Source organism: Phoenix dactylifera, chromosome 12 (genome assembly GCF_009389715.1).
Source record: "Phoenix dactylifera cultivar Barhee BC4 chromosome 12, palm_55x_up_171113_PBpolish2nd_filt_p, whole genome shotgun sequence".
NCBI classification, from domain to species: Eukaryota; Viridiplantae; Streptophyta; class Magnoliopsida; order Arecales; family Arecaceae; genus Phoenix; species Phoenix dactylifera.
In genome coordinates, this window is record NC_052403.1 from 4,692,957 (window position 1) to 4,711,778 (window position 18,822).

General features: G+C 37.7%; 1 protein-coding gene and 1 long non-coding RNA gene across 3 annotated transcripts; both read left to right on the top strand.

The window, feature by feature from the left end:
- The first annotated feature begins 198 nt into the window (after positions 1-198).
- On the top strand, positions 199-3,188 carry LOC103708910. 2 transcript variants are annotated; one of them, XR_005514342.1, is made up of 3 exons: positions 199-1,887; positions 1,990-2,500; positions 2,779-3,188. It is a non-coding gene; the product is annotated as an uncharacterized LOC103708910 (long non-coding RNA). The 2 variants fall into 2 exon arrangements; XR_604371.4 differs by having other exon boundaries at positions 209-2,500.
- An 8,193-nt stretch (positions 3,189-11,381) lies between these two features.
- On the top strand, positions 11,382-18,763 carry LOC103708909 (vacuolar-sorting receptor 1-like). Its single transcript, XM_008794019.4, has 12 exons — positions 11,382-12,139; positions 13,342-14,034; positions 14,151-14,239; positions 14,343-14,412; positions 14,497-14,580; positions 14,696-14,772; positions 14,867-14,948; positions 16,774-16,856; positions 16,942-16,999; positions 17,266-17,394; positions 17,834-17,940; positions 18,302-18,763. The coding sequence occupies exons 1-12, from the start codon at positions 11,848-11,850 to the stop codon at positions 18,398-18,400; spliced, it is 1,863 nt and encodes a 620-aa protein (XP_008792241.1). The 5' UTR covers positions 11,382-11,847; the 3' UTR covers positions 18,401-18,763.
- The last annotated feature ends 59 nt before the right edge of the window (positions 18,764-18,822 follow it).

The window sequence follows — 18,822 nt, forward strand, 5'->3', positions numbered from 1 at the left end:
AGGAATTAGGGCTTTAGTTTTGTTTCTTAATTTTTTTTAATATATTATATTTTACTGTTTTATAGTCGGGCCGGGCTGAACCGGGCCATTTTTAAAAGTTTTCAGGCCCGGCCCGATTTTTTTGATCGGGCCGTTTTTCCTGCCCAGGCCAGACCAATAGACTCTTTTTCAATGCCCAAGCCCGAAAAATTTCGGGCCGGGCCAGAAGGCCCGTGATCACCTCTACCTTGGCCCTTAAAACTTAAAAGATCTCCTTCTCCTCCTCCAACAACTCTCTCTTCTCTGCATCTCTCTCTTCACTATAGCTGCTAGATATGCAATCACCAACTATGGAATAAGATTCCACCATCGTAATAGCTGCTATAGTTGCCATCCTGATCTTACTGTTATTCGTATTCGCCATCATCGTTTGCATCTCCTGCATCAAGAAGCTGAGGTGTCGATACCACATTAACCCTGCTCTCGAAATCGAACAGAATTCTCCAAGCATCCTCGTGCAAATGGCAGTCCTATCGAGCAACTAACCTCGACATAAGGAACTCTCCTTGGTTCGTTATTATTGTTATAACCCTTTATCTGATGTTACTACTGGAGTGACGATACGGGTGTTGTTATAGCCCATTATCATTATAACAACAATAACAACACATAAAGGGTTATAATAATAATAACGAACTTGGCGGAACCTTCTGTGTCGAGATAGGTTGCTCGACAGAACTGTCGCCTGCGTGACGACGCTTGGAGAACTCTGCTCAATTTCGAGAGCAGAATTAATGTCATATCGGTGCCTCGACTTCTTGATGCAGTAGATGAAAATGATGATGATGAATACGAGTAGTGGCAAGAGCAAGATGACAACTATGGCAGCTATTACGATGGTGGAATCTTGTTCAATAGTCGGTGATTAGATATTGCTGGCTTGAGCAACCATGGTGAAGGGAAGGAGGAGAAGAGAAAGGAGAGTTGTTGGAGAAGAAGAATGAGAAGATCTTTTAAAGATTGGAAAAATATTCGGTGATGTAGAAGAGTTTCTTGAGTTTCTTGCTTCCACATCAGTAACAATTGGTTATACCATGATGGGTGAAGCCACCAACCTTGATGCGTCTCTAACCATATAATAAGATTTCTTGCCATTCTTTGTGAATACAATGTGTTTAAGCCCTAATTTTAAGGGCTTTGATTAGCCTATGTAGCTAGAGGGAAGGGATCTAGAGGAGGTTTGATACCACCCAACCTCACTCAAATGTTTTTAATTAAGTTGCAGGCGGGGACTTGAATGGGCCAACACACTTGATCCTTGCAAGATTTTGTGCAAGAGTATCCAAACAAAAGAGACGAGATATCCTAGCAGAGACACATGCCATGTTGAATGACTTGTGATTATTGCATAAACATCATTAGATGATCTTGCCGCTAAAACTCGACCCGAAGGTAAAAGGTTGCTGGCGGATCCATGCGAGAAGAAAAAGATCTAATTTAAAGAAGAAGAGCTTGAAGGCCGGCGAGCTGATCCGACCGAAAGGGGTTTTAGAAAATAGCGGAGAAAAATAAAATATGGAATAATATAGATAGAGCATACCTGATACATTGAGTTGAGTTTCTCTTCTTTTGTTTTTTTTCATTGGTGAAGGGCTCAGGATTGACTCCAGAGTTTGGGCTCAAGTGTAGCGGGGATTCTCTTTGTCCATAAATCCAAATCCAATTAAAATAGCTCCCCTTCGGTGCCACCACGTATCAGTCCGCGGTTGGCTTGCCACCTTACTTAAAGCAAGGCGTTGGCACTCTTCAGACCATACGAAATTTTTGGACTTCTTGAAAATTTTGGAGAAAAGGAGACATCGCTCCGCTGACCGGACGACGAATCTTCTAAGAGTTGTCATCCGACCAGTGAGCTGCCACACTTCGTGGATTATTTTTGATGGTACTATTTTTTGTAATGTCCGAATTTTTTTGAGGTTAGCTTCAATTTTTTGTTGTGTCATCATGAAGTCAAAAAAAATTTACTGGGATGACTCCGGTCTCCGGAAGGCAATCATGCGACAGCTCCGCTGGAAGAAGTATCCTGAAGGCCCTTGGACGTCAAATCGGTACTCCTCCTCAGGTGCCAAGGGGTTTCGTGATTTGATTGGCAACTCCGTTTGGACTTTCAGTTCTAAGAAATCGAAGAGACGTCGACGGAGCGGACTCTGGGTTCGAGTGTTCGGACCGATATGCTGTTTCAACGGGCGTGATCACTCTATCACCTGCTTCTGCTAGGCTTCAAATTCCAGTTCTTGAAGTAACCACGACAACCACCCCAAATAAACTTCCCCAAGATTGGACCAAACTCATAAAAAAAGACTCCTTTTTTATTCTTATTTTTTGTCGACGACTGGGGAGGGAGCTGCCTGGATTTGTATTGGTTTCGTTCAAATTTTATATATCCATCTCTCTCCAATCCGAGTTTGGTTTGATCGAGATCGCGGGGTCTCTGGTTCCAAAAGCCTCCCAGAGTTGCAAGGTGTTGTAGATTCGACTCTATCCTTTGATGTTCTGGGCATTTGTTTTTCAACCAAAAAAAGTTATTTTTTTGATTTGAATTGCTGGCAAATAGCTATATAGGTCTAGTTGTTTCTTTTTCTACCACACCAAAAGAGTAGAAACCTCTTCCTCTAGGCTTGAGGATGCTGGTTTTCAATAAAGAAGGTTGCTTTGATTTGATATGGAATTGTGGTTTTTTCCCTCTGTTTTCTTCTGGTGTTTTTTTGAGTCTGTAATTATATTGGTTACTTGTTTCAGGACCATGGGTCATCACCATCGCCACCACCATGACCATGAGAAGGATAGCCCATTTGATGATCCCTTCTTGGCCTGCTGTTGCTGCCCCTGCTATCTTGCTACCTGTTTTTTAAGGGGGATTGGGAGGTGCCTGTTTGTGGCCTGCTACCCCTTCTTGCAGTGCTTTGGATTGGATGAATGCCGGCATCGCCACCATCATCACCACCACAGTCATTTCGCTTGATTTTATCTGGCAATTTAGTCTCACCGGCCATGGATTTGTTAATAAGCTTTAAATGTTCCAGAAGCTCTGTTTAATGCTGTGATCAGGCTTCTTGTGTGTTGATGATATGGGATTACATGAGCTGCTAATTTGGCGCATAAATTCAATAAGAAGGGATTCATGAGTCTTCTTCTGTGTTCTTACTTCAGTACATATGTGGCACTTTATATGTTTTGGGTTGCTGTATGAATTTCAATGTCATGCTTAGGTTTGTGGAACTCTGATATAGATGAAACAGCATAAACTTCATTCCCAGTAAGATCTACCGCGTCAACTTCAGACCTTCCAGGCTGCTGCTTTCTCGCTATTTTGAACTCATCTGGGAGTTCCATTAATTTTGCTACTGTCAACACTTGAATCTGAACCAAATCTTTGGGTCTCTTGACCCTTCCTTGTACCTTCTTACACTGATTCTCTCTTCTGGGGAATCATTTAGCTGCAACTTCTGATTCCATAATAAAAATTGGGTGGAGTAATCCTCCCTTTCATAAAAAATTAAGTCGTTAAAAATTCCAGAGCTCATTTACGTTCTTTCTCATCATGAAGTTTCCTGCCTCATTAATTATGTTAGTACTATGGGGCGAGTTAAATCTTTCACTATAATACAATGCATCATTTCATGGTTGTGTTGCGTCTTCCAGATTCCAGTTATATTCATGGCAAGCTTCTAAGGACTAATAAGTCATACTGCCTTCAGCCTTTATCTCCAAAATACCTCTGGTCTTTTATTACCACATCTTGGTCTGATATAGGAATTGGCAGTACGTATGATATGACCTTGGTTTTGGTCGAGCAAAAAAGGTCTTGCTCTGCGAAAAATTCCAAACAAGTAACAGCCTGGTGAAGATACTTTCAATACATCTTTTCATCATAATGAGTATTCCATACTGGATTCTACATAGAGTAGAAAAATTCTATGCAAATATGTCTCAGAAAAAACAGAATTCTAAAAAAAAAACAAAAACTTGCGCACACAATTTGAAACCAGGAGCTTTTTAGTTTACATATATAGTTTTTTCTTTTTCTGTGTGTCTTTATCTTTTCCTTCTGAATGGGTGCGTTATTGCTGTTCTAATTATCCACTTGTTTTAGCGGCTTTATCAGTTTTGATTTATTCGATGGCATCTTTTGATTTCAAGCAGGGTGAAAACTCCAGACAAAATAGAAATATCGGCGTAGTTATTGAAATATAACAGTGTGCCAGAGCATGACCTTCACTCTAAAATAAAAATAAAAAAGAAAAAGAGAAGCCATATCATGATACAAAAAAACCCTCAAACTCCAAGTAGTTATTTTGGCATACGAAAAACTATGTGCTTTTCCAAAGTCATTGCTTCTCATATGCACTTGCATGTTGCACTTAATTCAGATGAATGATGCCTAGAGTCCATACACTTGTTTTATTGCAGAGAATTCAGATCGTGAACTCTAGATTTCTTCTATTACACAATCGATGAGCATGCAGTCAATCCATCACACTTCTCTGCTAGGAATCAGACTTACACTTTCGCGGGCATAGGCACAGACATAGATATGCATAATAGAATGCATGTTTTGTCGTTCATTTTGCTCCTATCAGTGTGTCTGCAAGGAATCACAAAATAAACTAGAATTATTGTGGGGTGAGATTTATGTAAAAGAAACAGAATATTAATGAAATTTCTAATGCTAATAAATTATTTCTGATTTTTTCTAGTTTTATAAAGTTAAACAAGAATTGATCATCCACTGAATTCTATAGAGAGAATGCATAGCCGTCATTTAAAAGAGAAAAGGAAAAATGCAAGAAAAAAGAAAATCACCTCTTTGTTGCTGATCATTAATTACAATTTCCAGCTCTCTCAAGTCAGATCATCCTAGCACTGCTTCATGCAAAATAAGAACTTTCTTTTTCCTTTTAATGATTTTAAGCAAAACAAGAAGTTTGAGTGTACTTAAGATATAAGGATCTGTAGATTCATTGTCTAGCATTGAGTAGCAGAAGGGTTTCCTGTTGTCTCTATTGGTTAGGCCAAACTGAGTACATTCTCAGAAGTGCCTTCAACAAGGTTGCCACATCATCTGCAGGGAAAAATTGTGAGCTTACTTGACTATAGCTCTAGTGGTGATTTGCAGATTACTTTAGCTTTTGTAAGTAGCGTTGCTAAATGACCTTTAGGCAATCCTTGTTCTTTTGCTTCAGGAAAAAGCAATAGCGACAGAGAACGACTAGACTTTACTAGCTGAGTTTTATGAGATCAAACAATAGAAAGTCAGTTTTCAGGCCTTACTAAAAAGATGGAGGCACTGTTAAACTGGACACTTGAGTTTTCTGAACTGTTTTAAATAAAGAGACAGGTTATACAATGGAATGCTTATAAAATCCACTCAAATGGAGTATCATAATCTAGATACAATGGACTTCAGCAACCAAGAAGTTAAATCTCAAGAGTTAGTGGAAATAAAACTACGTAAGTGGCATCGTGAAATTGCCAAGTGTTAAACTTGAAGCAAAGTAACTGCAAAGCCTTCAAACATGAGCAACGTACATGATAAAACCTAAGAAAATGCTCATAATAGCGAACAATCACGAGAACATAGGTATGAGACATCTCTCTTCCACTCTACCCTATGGGCTTCTGACCTGCACTAGAAAGCATATGAGGAAAGAAGCTCCTAATGAAGAGTGAGTGCTAGATGCCTCTCCAAAGAACCCGCTCTCTCTCGAGTATATTTCTCTAGTGCTTATTGCCTCCGAAGTACATTGAGGACTAACACGATGCTCTATATAGATCACTGTATGTGGGATAAACATCAGTGATTAAGATCTCCCATTACAGACTGAATAGAGAATGAGATAATCCAGTCCACCCACTTGGGACTTTTCCATAACCCCATTGTGTTTTGTTTTTAAGCAATATCAGTCTTATCGTTGGGTTCAAAATTTCATACTCCTGTTGTGGTTGACTCATCGAGGCTGCTTCCTATTGGGCTGATTCCTATTTTTTTTTTTTTTTATGAGGGACCTATTGGGCTGACTCTTGGGATGCACTAAAGACTAAAGGATGGCATGTCCTCTTGTTGGAGAATAAAGGCAAAAGAATCGAAATTAATCATGTTACCCGAATTCAAGTTGAGGTAATTCCCTTATGTCTTTGAGATAGGATGCAAAGATTTCAAGGATGAAGATGTGATGATTCAACTTGCTTCATTGGAGATTATCTTTGGCATGCTTCCTTTGCAATTTTTACTTGGATGGTTGACAATGCTGCATATAACTTAAGATCATCATTTTAACTCACCATTAAAATGCAGTCGTAGATGGTTTTAAGCTAATTATACTTTTGTTCAATTGTCTATAAAGCATCCACCTGGTTATAAGTAATATAATGTGAGGATCGCCTATTTTAACAGCAGAAAAAGTTTGTTTCAATTTTCAAATCCGTGATTGTGATATAGTTCTGACAGGTCATTCCTCTTCTGAGGACTGCACCTAATCAAAACTTTGTATCTGATATAGTTGGTTCAGCAAATCTTTTGTATCTGATCATTCTTGTATACTGCTCTTCTTGTATATAGTTTTCAATCTCAATGAAAGCCGGGTAGTAGTCTTGCCTCCCTTGTCATAAAAAAAACAGTTTGATCCTTGACAAACTAACGCACTCCTCTGCATAAACACCCTTTTCAAGATTGGATCGATAAGTGGAAGAAACCCATTCTCTTTGTAATTCCTGTTTAAACATGTGATGTATGATGCGCAAATAGATGGACCATTCAAATTTGGAAGATCTGATCTTGCTCATTCACCGTAGAGGAAATGGTTTCTGGGGAGTACATTTAAGAATTCTTGCATCTTCAGTGTTTATATAAGTTATTTAGGGAGAGGGAATTGTGAGAATACTTTCGAATACAAGATGGTGTAGGAGAAAAGAGGATGGTTGTCACTGCGGCCACCTACAATGTTCTTGCTTAGAGTTGGAAGGAAGAAGATAAACTTTGATACGCTCAAAAACTTTTGGATCAGATGGCTTCTTCACGGTGTGAGTGATGAGGAATGGTCGAAGACTTTCAACATGGTTGGTAATATGAATGGGATTTGCTGCTAAATGCCTTGGATTAACAGTATTCAGCGGGAGTGGTAAAAATGGGACTGATAAATTAAGATTTATGTGCTCTAAAGCAAATGACTGTTGCTGCATGTGAGCTCAATGAGCAGACTGGTTCTACTTTCCTGAAAACCTCTTCAGGGACAAGCATGGCGACAGCGCCTGCGTTATGATGCAGACATGTTCAACTATTAATGATGAACATTGTCCTGGAGCTTTTGAATGATATGATTAAACACAGCAATGCCTTGGTATCCACTTATAGCAGGATTGTACAGAATCGGCCTTGTAAAAGAAGCAGTCATATGTTGCCCATTCTTATGAAAGAGGTTTAGCTCATTCTTATGAAAGATGTGCACCTCCATTTTCCAGTTATATATTCATGAACTTGCTATTAACCATTGCTGTTAAAGTTGGCAGATGGCATGGTTGTGCCAAAGTACTGTATCTTCAAGAGCCTTCTGCTTCCTTATCAAATGCAAGAACCAATGCACGTATTGAATATTTTTTCTTTTAAGGGAAGGGGAGGCCGAGCTACCCAGTTTATTGAATATGTAAGAAAAGTACATAGGCAAGAGAGGAATAAGTAACAACCAGTAAGAAAAAGTAGATGAAACAACCTGGCAGATAGTTAGGAGTTAAGATCAGCTTCCTGTTAGACTGGTCTTTGATTCAATTTAGCTTCCTATCAGAATGCTTCCTTCCTTTATTGTAAGGCTCCACCAAAAGAAGAAACAAAAACAATCCTTGAAAGGCAGCATACTATGCCATTAGGATTTCAGCAAAACCAAATGAAAGTACTTCAGTTGAACCACCACCTTGATAATGGCTGAAGCTCGAAACTTAGCAAATGACAGTAAGTAAAGTTTGAAGAATTATAGCTAAAGAAAACAAAATTGCAATTCCTCAGTTATTGAAGATGCACGTATTGAATATAATATAATATATGGAGTACGTTCTTATCTGTATAATATAATATGTTCCTATACATGTCCATGCCATTAGGCTACGATAGCAAAACCATTTCTTTGAACTAGTCCAAATACAAGTTCAATCCTTGCATAAATAGTAGGCAAGAAAAGAGCAACTTGCATTGGGTGTGCACCTATCATTCGGACCCATTTTCAACTACCATCCACTCTGCCTGCCAAACATATTTCTAAGGCTATACGTTGTCCTATCTTACAATCTCTCGGACATGACACTATGCTCAAATAGAGTTTTTTTTTTTTTAATAGGCAGGGGATATGTACCAAAATTGGTTTGTTGAGCTGATGCACGACAAGGCTCATTTTGTATGAGGGCTTAAAAAGTCTTACACCTGGAACTTTTATTGGTGTCGGCCACTGAAATAGAAGAGCATGACGGGAGGCGAATAGGGCAGCAGACTGGGTCGCCTCCTTCGTCGCCCGGCACTCCGGGGAGTTTCTTTGAACATCTATAAGAGATATTTTCTCCTTTTTGTACTATTTACTTTCTCGTGATCTGGCAGGATGTACTCACTTTAAAGCTATATAATTTGCAATTTTGACCAAAAAAAAAAAGAGCATGGCGGTATCCAAAAGTTGTTTCAATGGATTGCTCAATATGGACAACAAGTTAGCTCTTTTTGTTGAGCTAAAATTATATCATTTATTTTTTTTGATTTTTCTCTACTTTTCTATTTTTGTAACTGCTTTTGTTTCTGTCATACTGCCTCATTCTAATTAAATCTTTATTGATTAGATGTTGTAACTCTTTCTTTTCTTCTTCTATAATTACTTTTAGCTTTCAGTAAAAGCTTGGTGGCTGCTTTATCCACCTTTTTTATTATTATAAAAAAAACTTTCCCCTTGCATCTTCCACACCCCACCCCTCAATAGAAAAACACGCAGTGTCTATATATATATATATATATGGAGGAAGTGTATATATATTGGAATGAGTCCCATTCCAAGATAACTATCAAGATTTCATCTGAATCAAGTTTTCATGTTTTAAATTTTGAAGTATAATTCCAAGACAACCATCAAGATTTCATCCGAATCAAGTTTTTATGTTTTAAATTTTGTAAGATATTTTTTTCTAAATATGATGAGAGAAACCTTGGCAAAACCATCACCATCATTTATTATCGTCACCTATCCCCATGCCTCTTTGTGCAAAAATCAATATTTAGGTAATTTCTTTTTATTAATTCATTCATCCGAATTCGTTTAAGGTCTAAATCTTCCTTTAATCTTATTCTTTTTAATAGATTTCAAAGTGGTCTATAATAAAAAAAAAGTTAAAAGTGCATGAACTAAGTTGGATCATTCCCTAACACCAACGGTTGCCCATGCCACGGTTTGCTCAGCAATTACCATACAGCTCACGGGGCCGCCAATTCGAGAACCCACAGCATTTACGTGGGAAAATATTATTGGCATGACACGTGTATGGCTTGTGGCCTGCTTGAGTAGAAATGTTACAGGGCCCACCACATAACCCTAGGCCGCTCACACCAGTCTATAATGTGCACAGCCAGAGAAATCCAAAGAGAGAATACTTTCAAAAAATGGAAAAACAGATACATACCGAGTCCAAAGAATATCATCAGAGTGGTGCGCGGTAAAGAAGGCGATCCAGTCTGCGATCCTATTCACCTTCTGATGGACATGCTCGATCTAGATGGCAGCGCACTCATCCAAAAGTCTTCAAATGTTGGCTAACAACGGATGATCTAGCTCTCCCAATCTCTTCTGCCGAATTTGCTCAATAAGCTCTACTGAGTCATCCTCTAAGATGGCGTTTTCAGCCCTAAACACTCGCTTGCATGGGAGATGCCCATCCATATTGTCATGAGTTTTGCCCCAGGAACGCTACACTTCTTAAAACGGTGGTAGGTGGCGTGGCTGCTATTGGGGAAAGGACGAATCTCCCTTGACACGTTGCAATTGGCTTGGCTTGGTACCGCAATTGGGCCCCGCAGCACTTCTAGTTTCATTCCCGTTACTGACACGTGCAAGTTCATTCTTCGTTTTATTATTTCTCTCTCGTCGCCATTCGTTGGAGTGCTCAAACGGTAGTCCATCGCCCCAGTATTTTAATTTTAAAAAAATATATATTCTGACAAAAAAATATAAAAAACATATATTTTAATTTATTGCTCAGCACTAATCACGTGCATGAGAAACGTGAGCGGCTGCTATGTTGAAATGGGGATCTCTTTTATCGATACACTCTTGATGATAAATGAACTATCTTTTATTTTTTATTGCTTCATGTTTATTTCTCTTCTAACAAAAACAAAAGACAAATAACAAAGTTAAAATAGGTACAAATAAAAAGAATTTATTTACAAAATATTTTTTATTAGTTAACCAGACTTGTCATGGTCAAATCCCTCTATTTAGTTTTTAGCATATTATCAACAAGGTAAGACCTCTATTTCTCTCTCAAAAAAATTATATTCACCTAAATATATTAAAATATTTTTATTAAATTTAATTAAACATTATATAGATAATATATATAAGATTTTTTTACATATGTGCCTTCATAAATATCGAATTTTACATAAATACTCTTTCAAAATTAATATTTACCCTCGTAAAACACTTATTATGCTATTTTATCCTTCTTTTTTATTTTTGTTTTTGCATATATATCCACACCATCGTTAAAAAATAAACAGTTTTAAATTAAAATAATTAAAATATTCATAATAAGTATATGTACAAAACGAAATATTTCTAAGACAATCGCAATATGGACAAAAAAGTAATTTCAAAATTTTTTATTTTTAATTAAAATAAATATAGTTTTTATTAATAGTGTATTGATGTTAGAAAAACCGTTATATTAGGAGCATTTCTATAAAAATAATATTTTATGAAAATATATAAATAATTATAAATTTTAAAAGAGTATTCATGCAAATTTAAATTTTTTAAAAAATATTTATGTAAAAAAACTATATATATATATAACAAATATGTGATGGAATTTGTGGTTCGCCAATTCTTTTTTGTTAATTTGGACCTTGTTCCAAGTGGCAATATCAGTGGCTTAGCAGCCAGTTCCTTGTATGTGTACATCCACTCACGATAACCAAATTTATGGAGTCCATCAGTACCATCCACTCACTGGCCTTCTTCTCAATCAGACCGCACATCATATTTGATCAGGATTATTCCTTTCTTGTGATGGACCATCAATCACACGGTTAGGAAAGATAGATAATGATGTCAATGGCTTGATAATTAAAATATCAGTCTGAGGTCGGTTGGCTCGGGAATTCCAAAGACGGGAAGCTGCGAAAGCAAACACGTCCCTGCGATCAGCCTGCCTTTACGACAAGAATCCCACCCCTTCTCGCCCACCTCAAACGATAAAACCAGAGAAAGAGACCTCTTTTTTTGGATAGATCCCACTATCCAATTCGGCTTATCCCGTCTAACCGGTGTTTCTTCAATCGGTTTTCTCTTCAAAATCCGGTTTTTCTTGGGGAAGTTCGCTATTTAGACGCTGTGTTTTCTTGGATATTTGAGTTATCCCGCGAAAGAATGTTTTTTTGTCCATCTGGTGTTCATTCCATAATCGAGTTTCTACGCTGAAGATTGAGATTTGGTGATTGGGGTTTCTTTATTGGAGTTTTAGACGTATCGATCTGGATTTTTCTCCGTAACTGGGCTTTTAGGACTCAATTTAACTTATTTTTTCTGTGGGAGGTTACATTAGGGTTTTGGAATTTAGGGAAGAATGAGAGGAAAGTTATGGATTTCGGTCTGGGTTCTGTTTCTCTGGGGCTCGTCTTTGGGGAGATTTGTGGTGGAGAAAAATAGCTTGAAGGTGACTTCACCTGAATCGCTGAAAGGTATCTATGAGTGTGCTATCGGGAATTTTGGTGTTCCTCAGTATGGTGGGACGATGGTCGGGATCGTGGTCTATCCGAAGGCGAATAGGAAAGCTTGCCAGAGTTTTGATGATTTTGACATCTCCTTCAAACCTAAGCCTGGAGGGTTCCCCACTTTTCTTCTTGTGGACAGAGGAGGTGAGATTTGATGCTATTTATAATAAATTTGATTGTGTGTGGTTTATTTTGGCTCATCTGACTCCCCACTCAATACGGATTTTCTTGAACTTTTTGTTGTGATGTTTGGCTGCTTAATCTTGAATTGATGAGGAGTTTTTTTTTTTTTTAATGGACTATAACTGTTCAATTTTTTTTTAAGCCTGGGTTTAAATTGTTCCAAAGATTTTTTTTTCTCTTTGCTTTTTTTTTTTTTTTTGTAAAGCTATCTTTGGTTTTGATTTTTCTTTTCACGTACTGCACGCCTTCTTATGAAATTGCTATGCTAATTAAATATTAAAAAACGGGGCTGCTTTATGTTATGCTAGCATCTTTTTAGCTGGATTTCCCATTTGTTAGCTCTGGCTCCTTGGCTTGATTTGTGCTGTTTAAGTACGATACATATTTTTGTCACTTGATGGTTATAGCTGAGTCTGAGAACTAATTCATGAAGTTGCACGTCATGAGATGTGTCCATTCCCAGCATCTTTAACATGATTTGGGGATGTGCATATATGCTTGTGATAGTGTGGATTCTGTCCTCACTCTCATATAGAAGGCAGTCTATAGAACTGATTAAATTTTGGGAGTGAACCATATAGAAAGCTAAGAGGGTGAGCCTCAGCACGATGATAAGGTTGCTCCACTGTGTCCTGTAGGTGACGGATTCAACGCATGAAAACAAGTTCTTGGCATGCGGGGATAAATATGTGTTTAACCCTCTCCAAACCCCACAATGGCAGGAGCCTCATGTACTTGGTTTCCCTTTTTAAGTGTATAGAAAGCTAGATGTCTCTATCTATGTTGAAATGGAAAACCTTTTTACTTCTTTATAGAATAGTGCATATGATTATTTGTAATTGATTAAAGCGGTCCACTCTTATCATGAGACTTACTTCCAAGTATAATTTGATATTCAAGCACATTATGAATGTTAACACTTCCCTTAGCAATTCTATTTAGTTTCAAGTTTTTTTTGTTAAATTTTTTAAAGAAACCTTTATTTTATTTACTTGCTGGTTTGCTTCTTAATGATAATTGCATTTTCTTCCAAACACCGGAAAGCACTCAGTTGTGGTTTACAGTTTGTGTCTAATGATGACAGGCTATTGATATCAGGTCTCTCCAAATATTGATCCTTCCATATGAACTAACATATGTTAGTTCCTTTTCGTTTTGAGCAGATTGCTTCTTTACATCAAAGGCATGGAAGGCACAGAATGCAGGAGCTGCTGCAATCCTTGTTGCTGATGATAAGGTAGAACCTTTAATTACAATGGACACACCTGGAGAAGAAAGCGGTGGGGCGGATTATCTTCAGAACATCACAATTCCTTCAGCGCTTATTAGCAAAAGCTTTGGTGATAACCTAAAGAAAGCACTTGAGAATGGTGATATGGTTAGTGTCAATTTAGATTGGAGAGAGTCTTTACCCCATCCTGATGAGCGTGTGGAGTATGAGTTTTGGACCAATAGTAATGATGAATGTGGCCCCAAATGTGATAGTCAAATTGAATTTGTAAAGAGCTTCAAAGGAGCGGCACAAGTACTGGAGAAAAAGGGCTATACCCAGTTCACTCCACATTACATTACTTGGTACTGTCCTGAAGCTTTTATCCTGAGCAAACAGTGCAAATCGCAGTGCATCAACCATGGCAGATATTGTGCCCCTGATCCAGAACAGGACTTCAGTAGAGGTTATGATGGGAAAGATGTTGTGATCCAAAACTTGCGCCAGGTCTGCGTATTTAAGGTTGCTAATGAAAGTGGGAAGCCTTGGCTATGGTGGGACTATGTGACTGACTTCTCGATCAGGTGCCCAATGAAGAAAAAGAAATACACAAAGGAATGTGCTGAAGAAGTAATCCAATCTCTGGGTAAGTTTGCCAGTTCCGCCTGTTATTTATGCTGTTTAGTAGGTTGCTTTACTGATTGGCAAAAGCAGATCTGTGCTATTGAAGCAGGGCCTCATGATGTTTGATGGTTTTTATAGGCATTGATCTCAAGAAGATAAATAAATGTATTGGAGATCCTGATGCAGACGAACAAAATCCAGTGCTTAAAGCTGAACAAGATGCCCAGGTAACACTGACATTCTTGTACAAGGTCATAATATCTTAATCATGTCCATGGCATTATTTATCCTCCTGTTCTGTTACTTATATCTTGCAATTTCTAAACCTAGATTGGGAAAGATTCTCGTGGGGATGTCACCATATTACCAACTCTTGTCATTAACAATAGACAATACAGAGGTGTGTTTTTCAAACAATTATGATGTGCACAGGCTGGTTCAGTAAGACTTTGTTGAGCATTTCTTTAAATCACTTTGTTTTTAGGTAAGCTGGACAAGGGTGCCGTGCTTAAAGCAATCTGTGCAGGTTTTCAGGAGACCACTGAGCCAGCTGTTTGTTTGAGTGAAGGTTGCTAGGATTTCTTTAAGTTCCTTATATTTGTATCTCATCTTACGCTGCTAATCTCATGATATAATTATAGAAGATGAATTGGTATTTTTTTAATTTGATGTTAATTTTGCAGATATAGAAACAAATGAGTGCTTGGAAAACAATGGTGGATGCTGGGAAGATAAGGCTGCAAATATCACTGCTTGCAGGGTATATGTTTTTGTTATGCATCATTTATCATCCCTTAATGTATTAAATCCGTGTTTTTGTGCCGTAATGTTGCATCAAATTTTTCCTAATACAGGATACTTTTCGTGGAAGAGTATGTCAGTGCCCTATTGTGCAAGGTGTAAAGTTTGTTGGTGATGGATACACCCACTGTAAAGGTATATCATTGATCAAACATTAAAAGGGGCTGCACTTGCATATTTATCTATTGTTTATAATGTTAAGTTCTGCTAGGTATTGGACCAATCAGGTATCTGCTCTATGATATCCTTCTGCTCTTGAGTATTTTACCATACACAAATTGACCTGTATCATGCTTTTGAAGCATGGTTGCTCCATATATCTCCAATTCAAGTAGCAGAATGATGCTGCTAATCCCATAGCACCTAAACTTCATTTTCTCAAACAATTATTGGACTATCCTGTTTTTCCATAGTTGTGTTGTATTGAGTTCCAATACTGACGCGAGCATCATGGTGACAATCAAAAACTGCCGTAGACATTGTCGTTACTCTAAATGCTAGGTCTTACTTTTTTCCACCTAAGGTGTCTGATAATAACTGCATAACATCCGTTTCAACTCCAACTCCTAACTTAAGCCCGACGTGTGACTGGTAGCCTTATATTATTATTCCTATCCCTTAAAATAAGGAAGCTAGCTCTTACACTCTTTTATTCTCACTCATGGCATATGCATATTCAGAGTTTATACAAACTCAGGTCATAGACTAGACATAAATGTATCACGCAGAATCTTTCACGTCTCTAAGTTCTTGCCATTGAGATATCAAGGCTGACACAGGTCGTACTTGTTCAATGAGTGCCAGTTCCAGAAAACAAAAGAAGGCGATTAAATATTCCGAGAGAGAAAAAAAATTTGTACTGAACCAAATGTAATTTATGAGTATGTTCATTTGTCCGAGACCTAAACATTCATGCACCACCATGGTCATGTTTTGAACTTGCCATCACATCCTAAGAGCTTAAATGCAGAAACCTATTTAAAGTACATGACATGCATCATTCTAAAACAGTATCATTACTTATAAACACTGGAAACCTCATATTTCTATTTGTTTGTTCCGTATGTAATTGAATTATTGTAAGTTGTTGTTGTTGTACATGAATGATCGATACTCCCCGGTAGCAGAAGAGTAATATTTTTCTGTTTTCATCAGACTAACAATTTATGATCTAAATCAATTATAATGGAGACCATGCAAGAAGCTCATCTTAAAAAGGAAAACCATGCTACTGGCTTCCATATGTCAGATGCGATGACCTGCACATGATAAACTGTGTCTGTGAGAAGCCAGAGGTAAAATATTAGTCCTTTTTATCTGGATCTCCCATTAGTGATCTGAGGAATATATTACGTACAGCTGGTAAAATATTTTTGTGAGATTGATCATCAACTGCCTCTTGGCAGGGATCAGTTGCAGTGTTCTTATTGCTGTTGATGAACATTTAGATGTAGCTAGAATTCTGATTTTACCAAACCAAACCTGCAAGCCTTAACACATCAATAGCGGCTGGCATTGTAGATGAACACATCATACATCAAAGTTTGAGAACATTCTGCAACTAGCTCTCAATCTGAGAGCATTCCTCAGCCGAAACATTGTCTCTCCTTCATACAAAGTAGCTGATTTGTTTGCAATGAGGGTGCTTTCACGGGCACATCTTAATATTCAAATTGCTCATTTTTTTGTGGTAGATATATTTGAATTACTCTTGAATGAGGCAATTTCAATGCATGTCCAAATTTGCGGCCTTTTATTTTTGTTAGGGTGGTTGCTTTCCATAAATATCCCAAAGGTGCCCGGGAATAGCAAAATATCGCTTGAATTTTGCTTCCTTTTCATATCTTATCTCTTATAATCTCTCTCTCTTACTCTTGCTGTCAATATAGTTGTGTACTTTAGAAGCAAAATCACCATATACAACCATCAGTTTTGTAGAGATGAATTTTTTGTACTTCAGCTTCAGGATCTGGACGGTGTGAAATCGACAATGGAGGCTGTTGGAAGAAAACCAAAGATGGCAAGACATACTCTGCCTGTGTAGTAAGTATTTCCATGGAAGGTTCTTTTTTTAAAGTTTTTCTGGGCTGTTCCTTCAGTTGGAGTATAAGAATTGTATTATGGACAGGATGATGGATGCAAATGCCCACCGGGCTTCAAGGGTGACGGGGTCAACACTTGTGAAGGTATTTTCTTCCATCAATTCCCTTATATTTTTGGACAACTTCACTAAGATTCATTTGTTTAGCTAGCTTTTGAACTTCACGTAGTTCTGGGTCACAGCTATTTGGATGCAAGGTTATGCTTCCATGTATATAAATCCAATCATGTTCAATCTGGCCTTCTGGTTCAGTTTGCAATGCCGAAAAGATCTCAGGGACGCCCCAGAAATAGCATTTGTGCGTTTGAGTTGTCGATTTTATTATGCATTTCTGATCGTATTTTGTTTCAGATATTGATGAATGCAAAGAAAAGATTGCTTGTCAATGTTCGGCATGCAAATGCAAGAACACATGGGGAAGTTATGACTGCAGCTGTAGTGGTGATCGGTTGTACATCAAAGAGCATGACACATGCATAAGTGCGTATCTTTGTATATCTCATATCTTATATGCTTCATGTCTATAGAATCTTTCTTTTTTCTTCTTTTTTATGTTAGTGAAAAAATAAAGTAATGAGAAATGTGTGCAAAAACTTCCTCAACAAGAAACTACTCTTGAACATCAAGGTGCAGCAAGGTCTCAAAATTTTACGTTAATGTGTTGCTAGAATTGCATGAAAATGAAGTTGGGGTCAAAAGGGACTAATTGACATTCATGGTCTTAAGCTTCTAATATTGTCATCTCAGTTGTGTTCCTACACCCGTTTGTAGATATGATGGATTATTGGAAGGATTTTAAACTGCAAAATCTTATGTTGGAGTTTGCCTTCCCTGATAGGTTTTCACAGTTTTACTGTTTTTATCCTAGTTTGACTTACACAGTTGTACTTGTGTTGTTGCATGTGGAAATGTTGTCCAGGTAAAGAGGGAACCACAGAGGTTGGCTGGAGCTTTTTGTGGGTCATTTTCTTTGGTCTGGCAGTAGCTGGAATGGGAGCCTATGCAGTCTACAAATACAGAATCCGGGTAATGCCTTGCTCAATAACCTTATCAAGTTTCCTCAGTTTTATTAATCATTTTATACATTTATATCATACACTGATGCTTAATGTTTTGAAGTTTTGAATATGCTTGCATTTAATAAATTCCTGATCTTTTCTGTAGTAGTTTTTAATGGAAAAGAATCAAATATGTGAAATCTATTATATTTTTGTGCTTTTATTCTTTACAATGTCTGTAGTATGTACATTAATCTATTATGCAATCCAAAGCTGCTTACTGTATGCATGCATAAATAAGACTCGGTACAGATTCAGATTTTGGCTTTCATTTATTGAGTAAATATTCTAGTTCAGCAACTGATTTTAGTTCCTCACTTCTTGTTCAGAGCTACATGGATTCAGAGATACGTGCCATCATGGCTCAGTACATGCCATTGGACAATCAAGGGGAGGCCTCCAATCATATTCTTCATGGGGACATCTGAGTTGCGACAGCTTCTTGTGAGAAGCAGGAAAAGGAGAGAAAACAAATGCTTGCCTGTCCCCCCAGGTGCTCGTTTAATTGGATTATGTTTGTACTAACGGGGCTAGGTTTCCTTCAGGTTGGTATTGTTGCTACTCCCTTGATTATGGGGATTCTAGGCAGATCCCGTGTAAATTTGAAGTCCATTTACGCCACCATTTTAATCTTTAAACTGATAGTTTGGGCCTGTAATGCTCTCTTGCTGTTGTAACTTTTGCTTTTACACCACAGATCTACGTGATGAATAATGTGAATCTCCCCCACATTAGATTGTTAGACCAAACAAATTTGAATCTTATGACGTTACCAGTGGGTGTTATGGTTTTTTCAGGTGAATTTGTTGCCCGTTGCTGGAGTGGAAACAATTTTCTGAACTGATCCCGA

Bases quoted from the DNA above. Each gene is read 5' to 3' on its own strand.
- LOC103708909 (XM_008794019.4), top strand. From the start codon at position 11,848: ATGAGAGGAAAGTTATGGATTTCGGTCTGGGTTCTGTTTCTCTGGGGC. The intron at 12,140-13,341 runs GTGAGATTTGAT...CGTTTTGAGCAG, and splicing joins TCTTCTTGTGGACAGAGGAG to ATTGCTTCTTTACATCAAAG. The intron at 14,240-14,342 runs GTAACACTGACA...TTCTAAACCTAG, and splicing joins AAGCTGAACAAGATGCCCAG to ATTGGGAAAGATTCTCGTGG.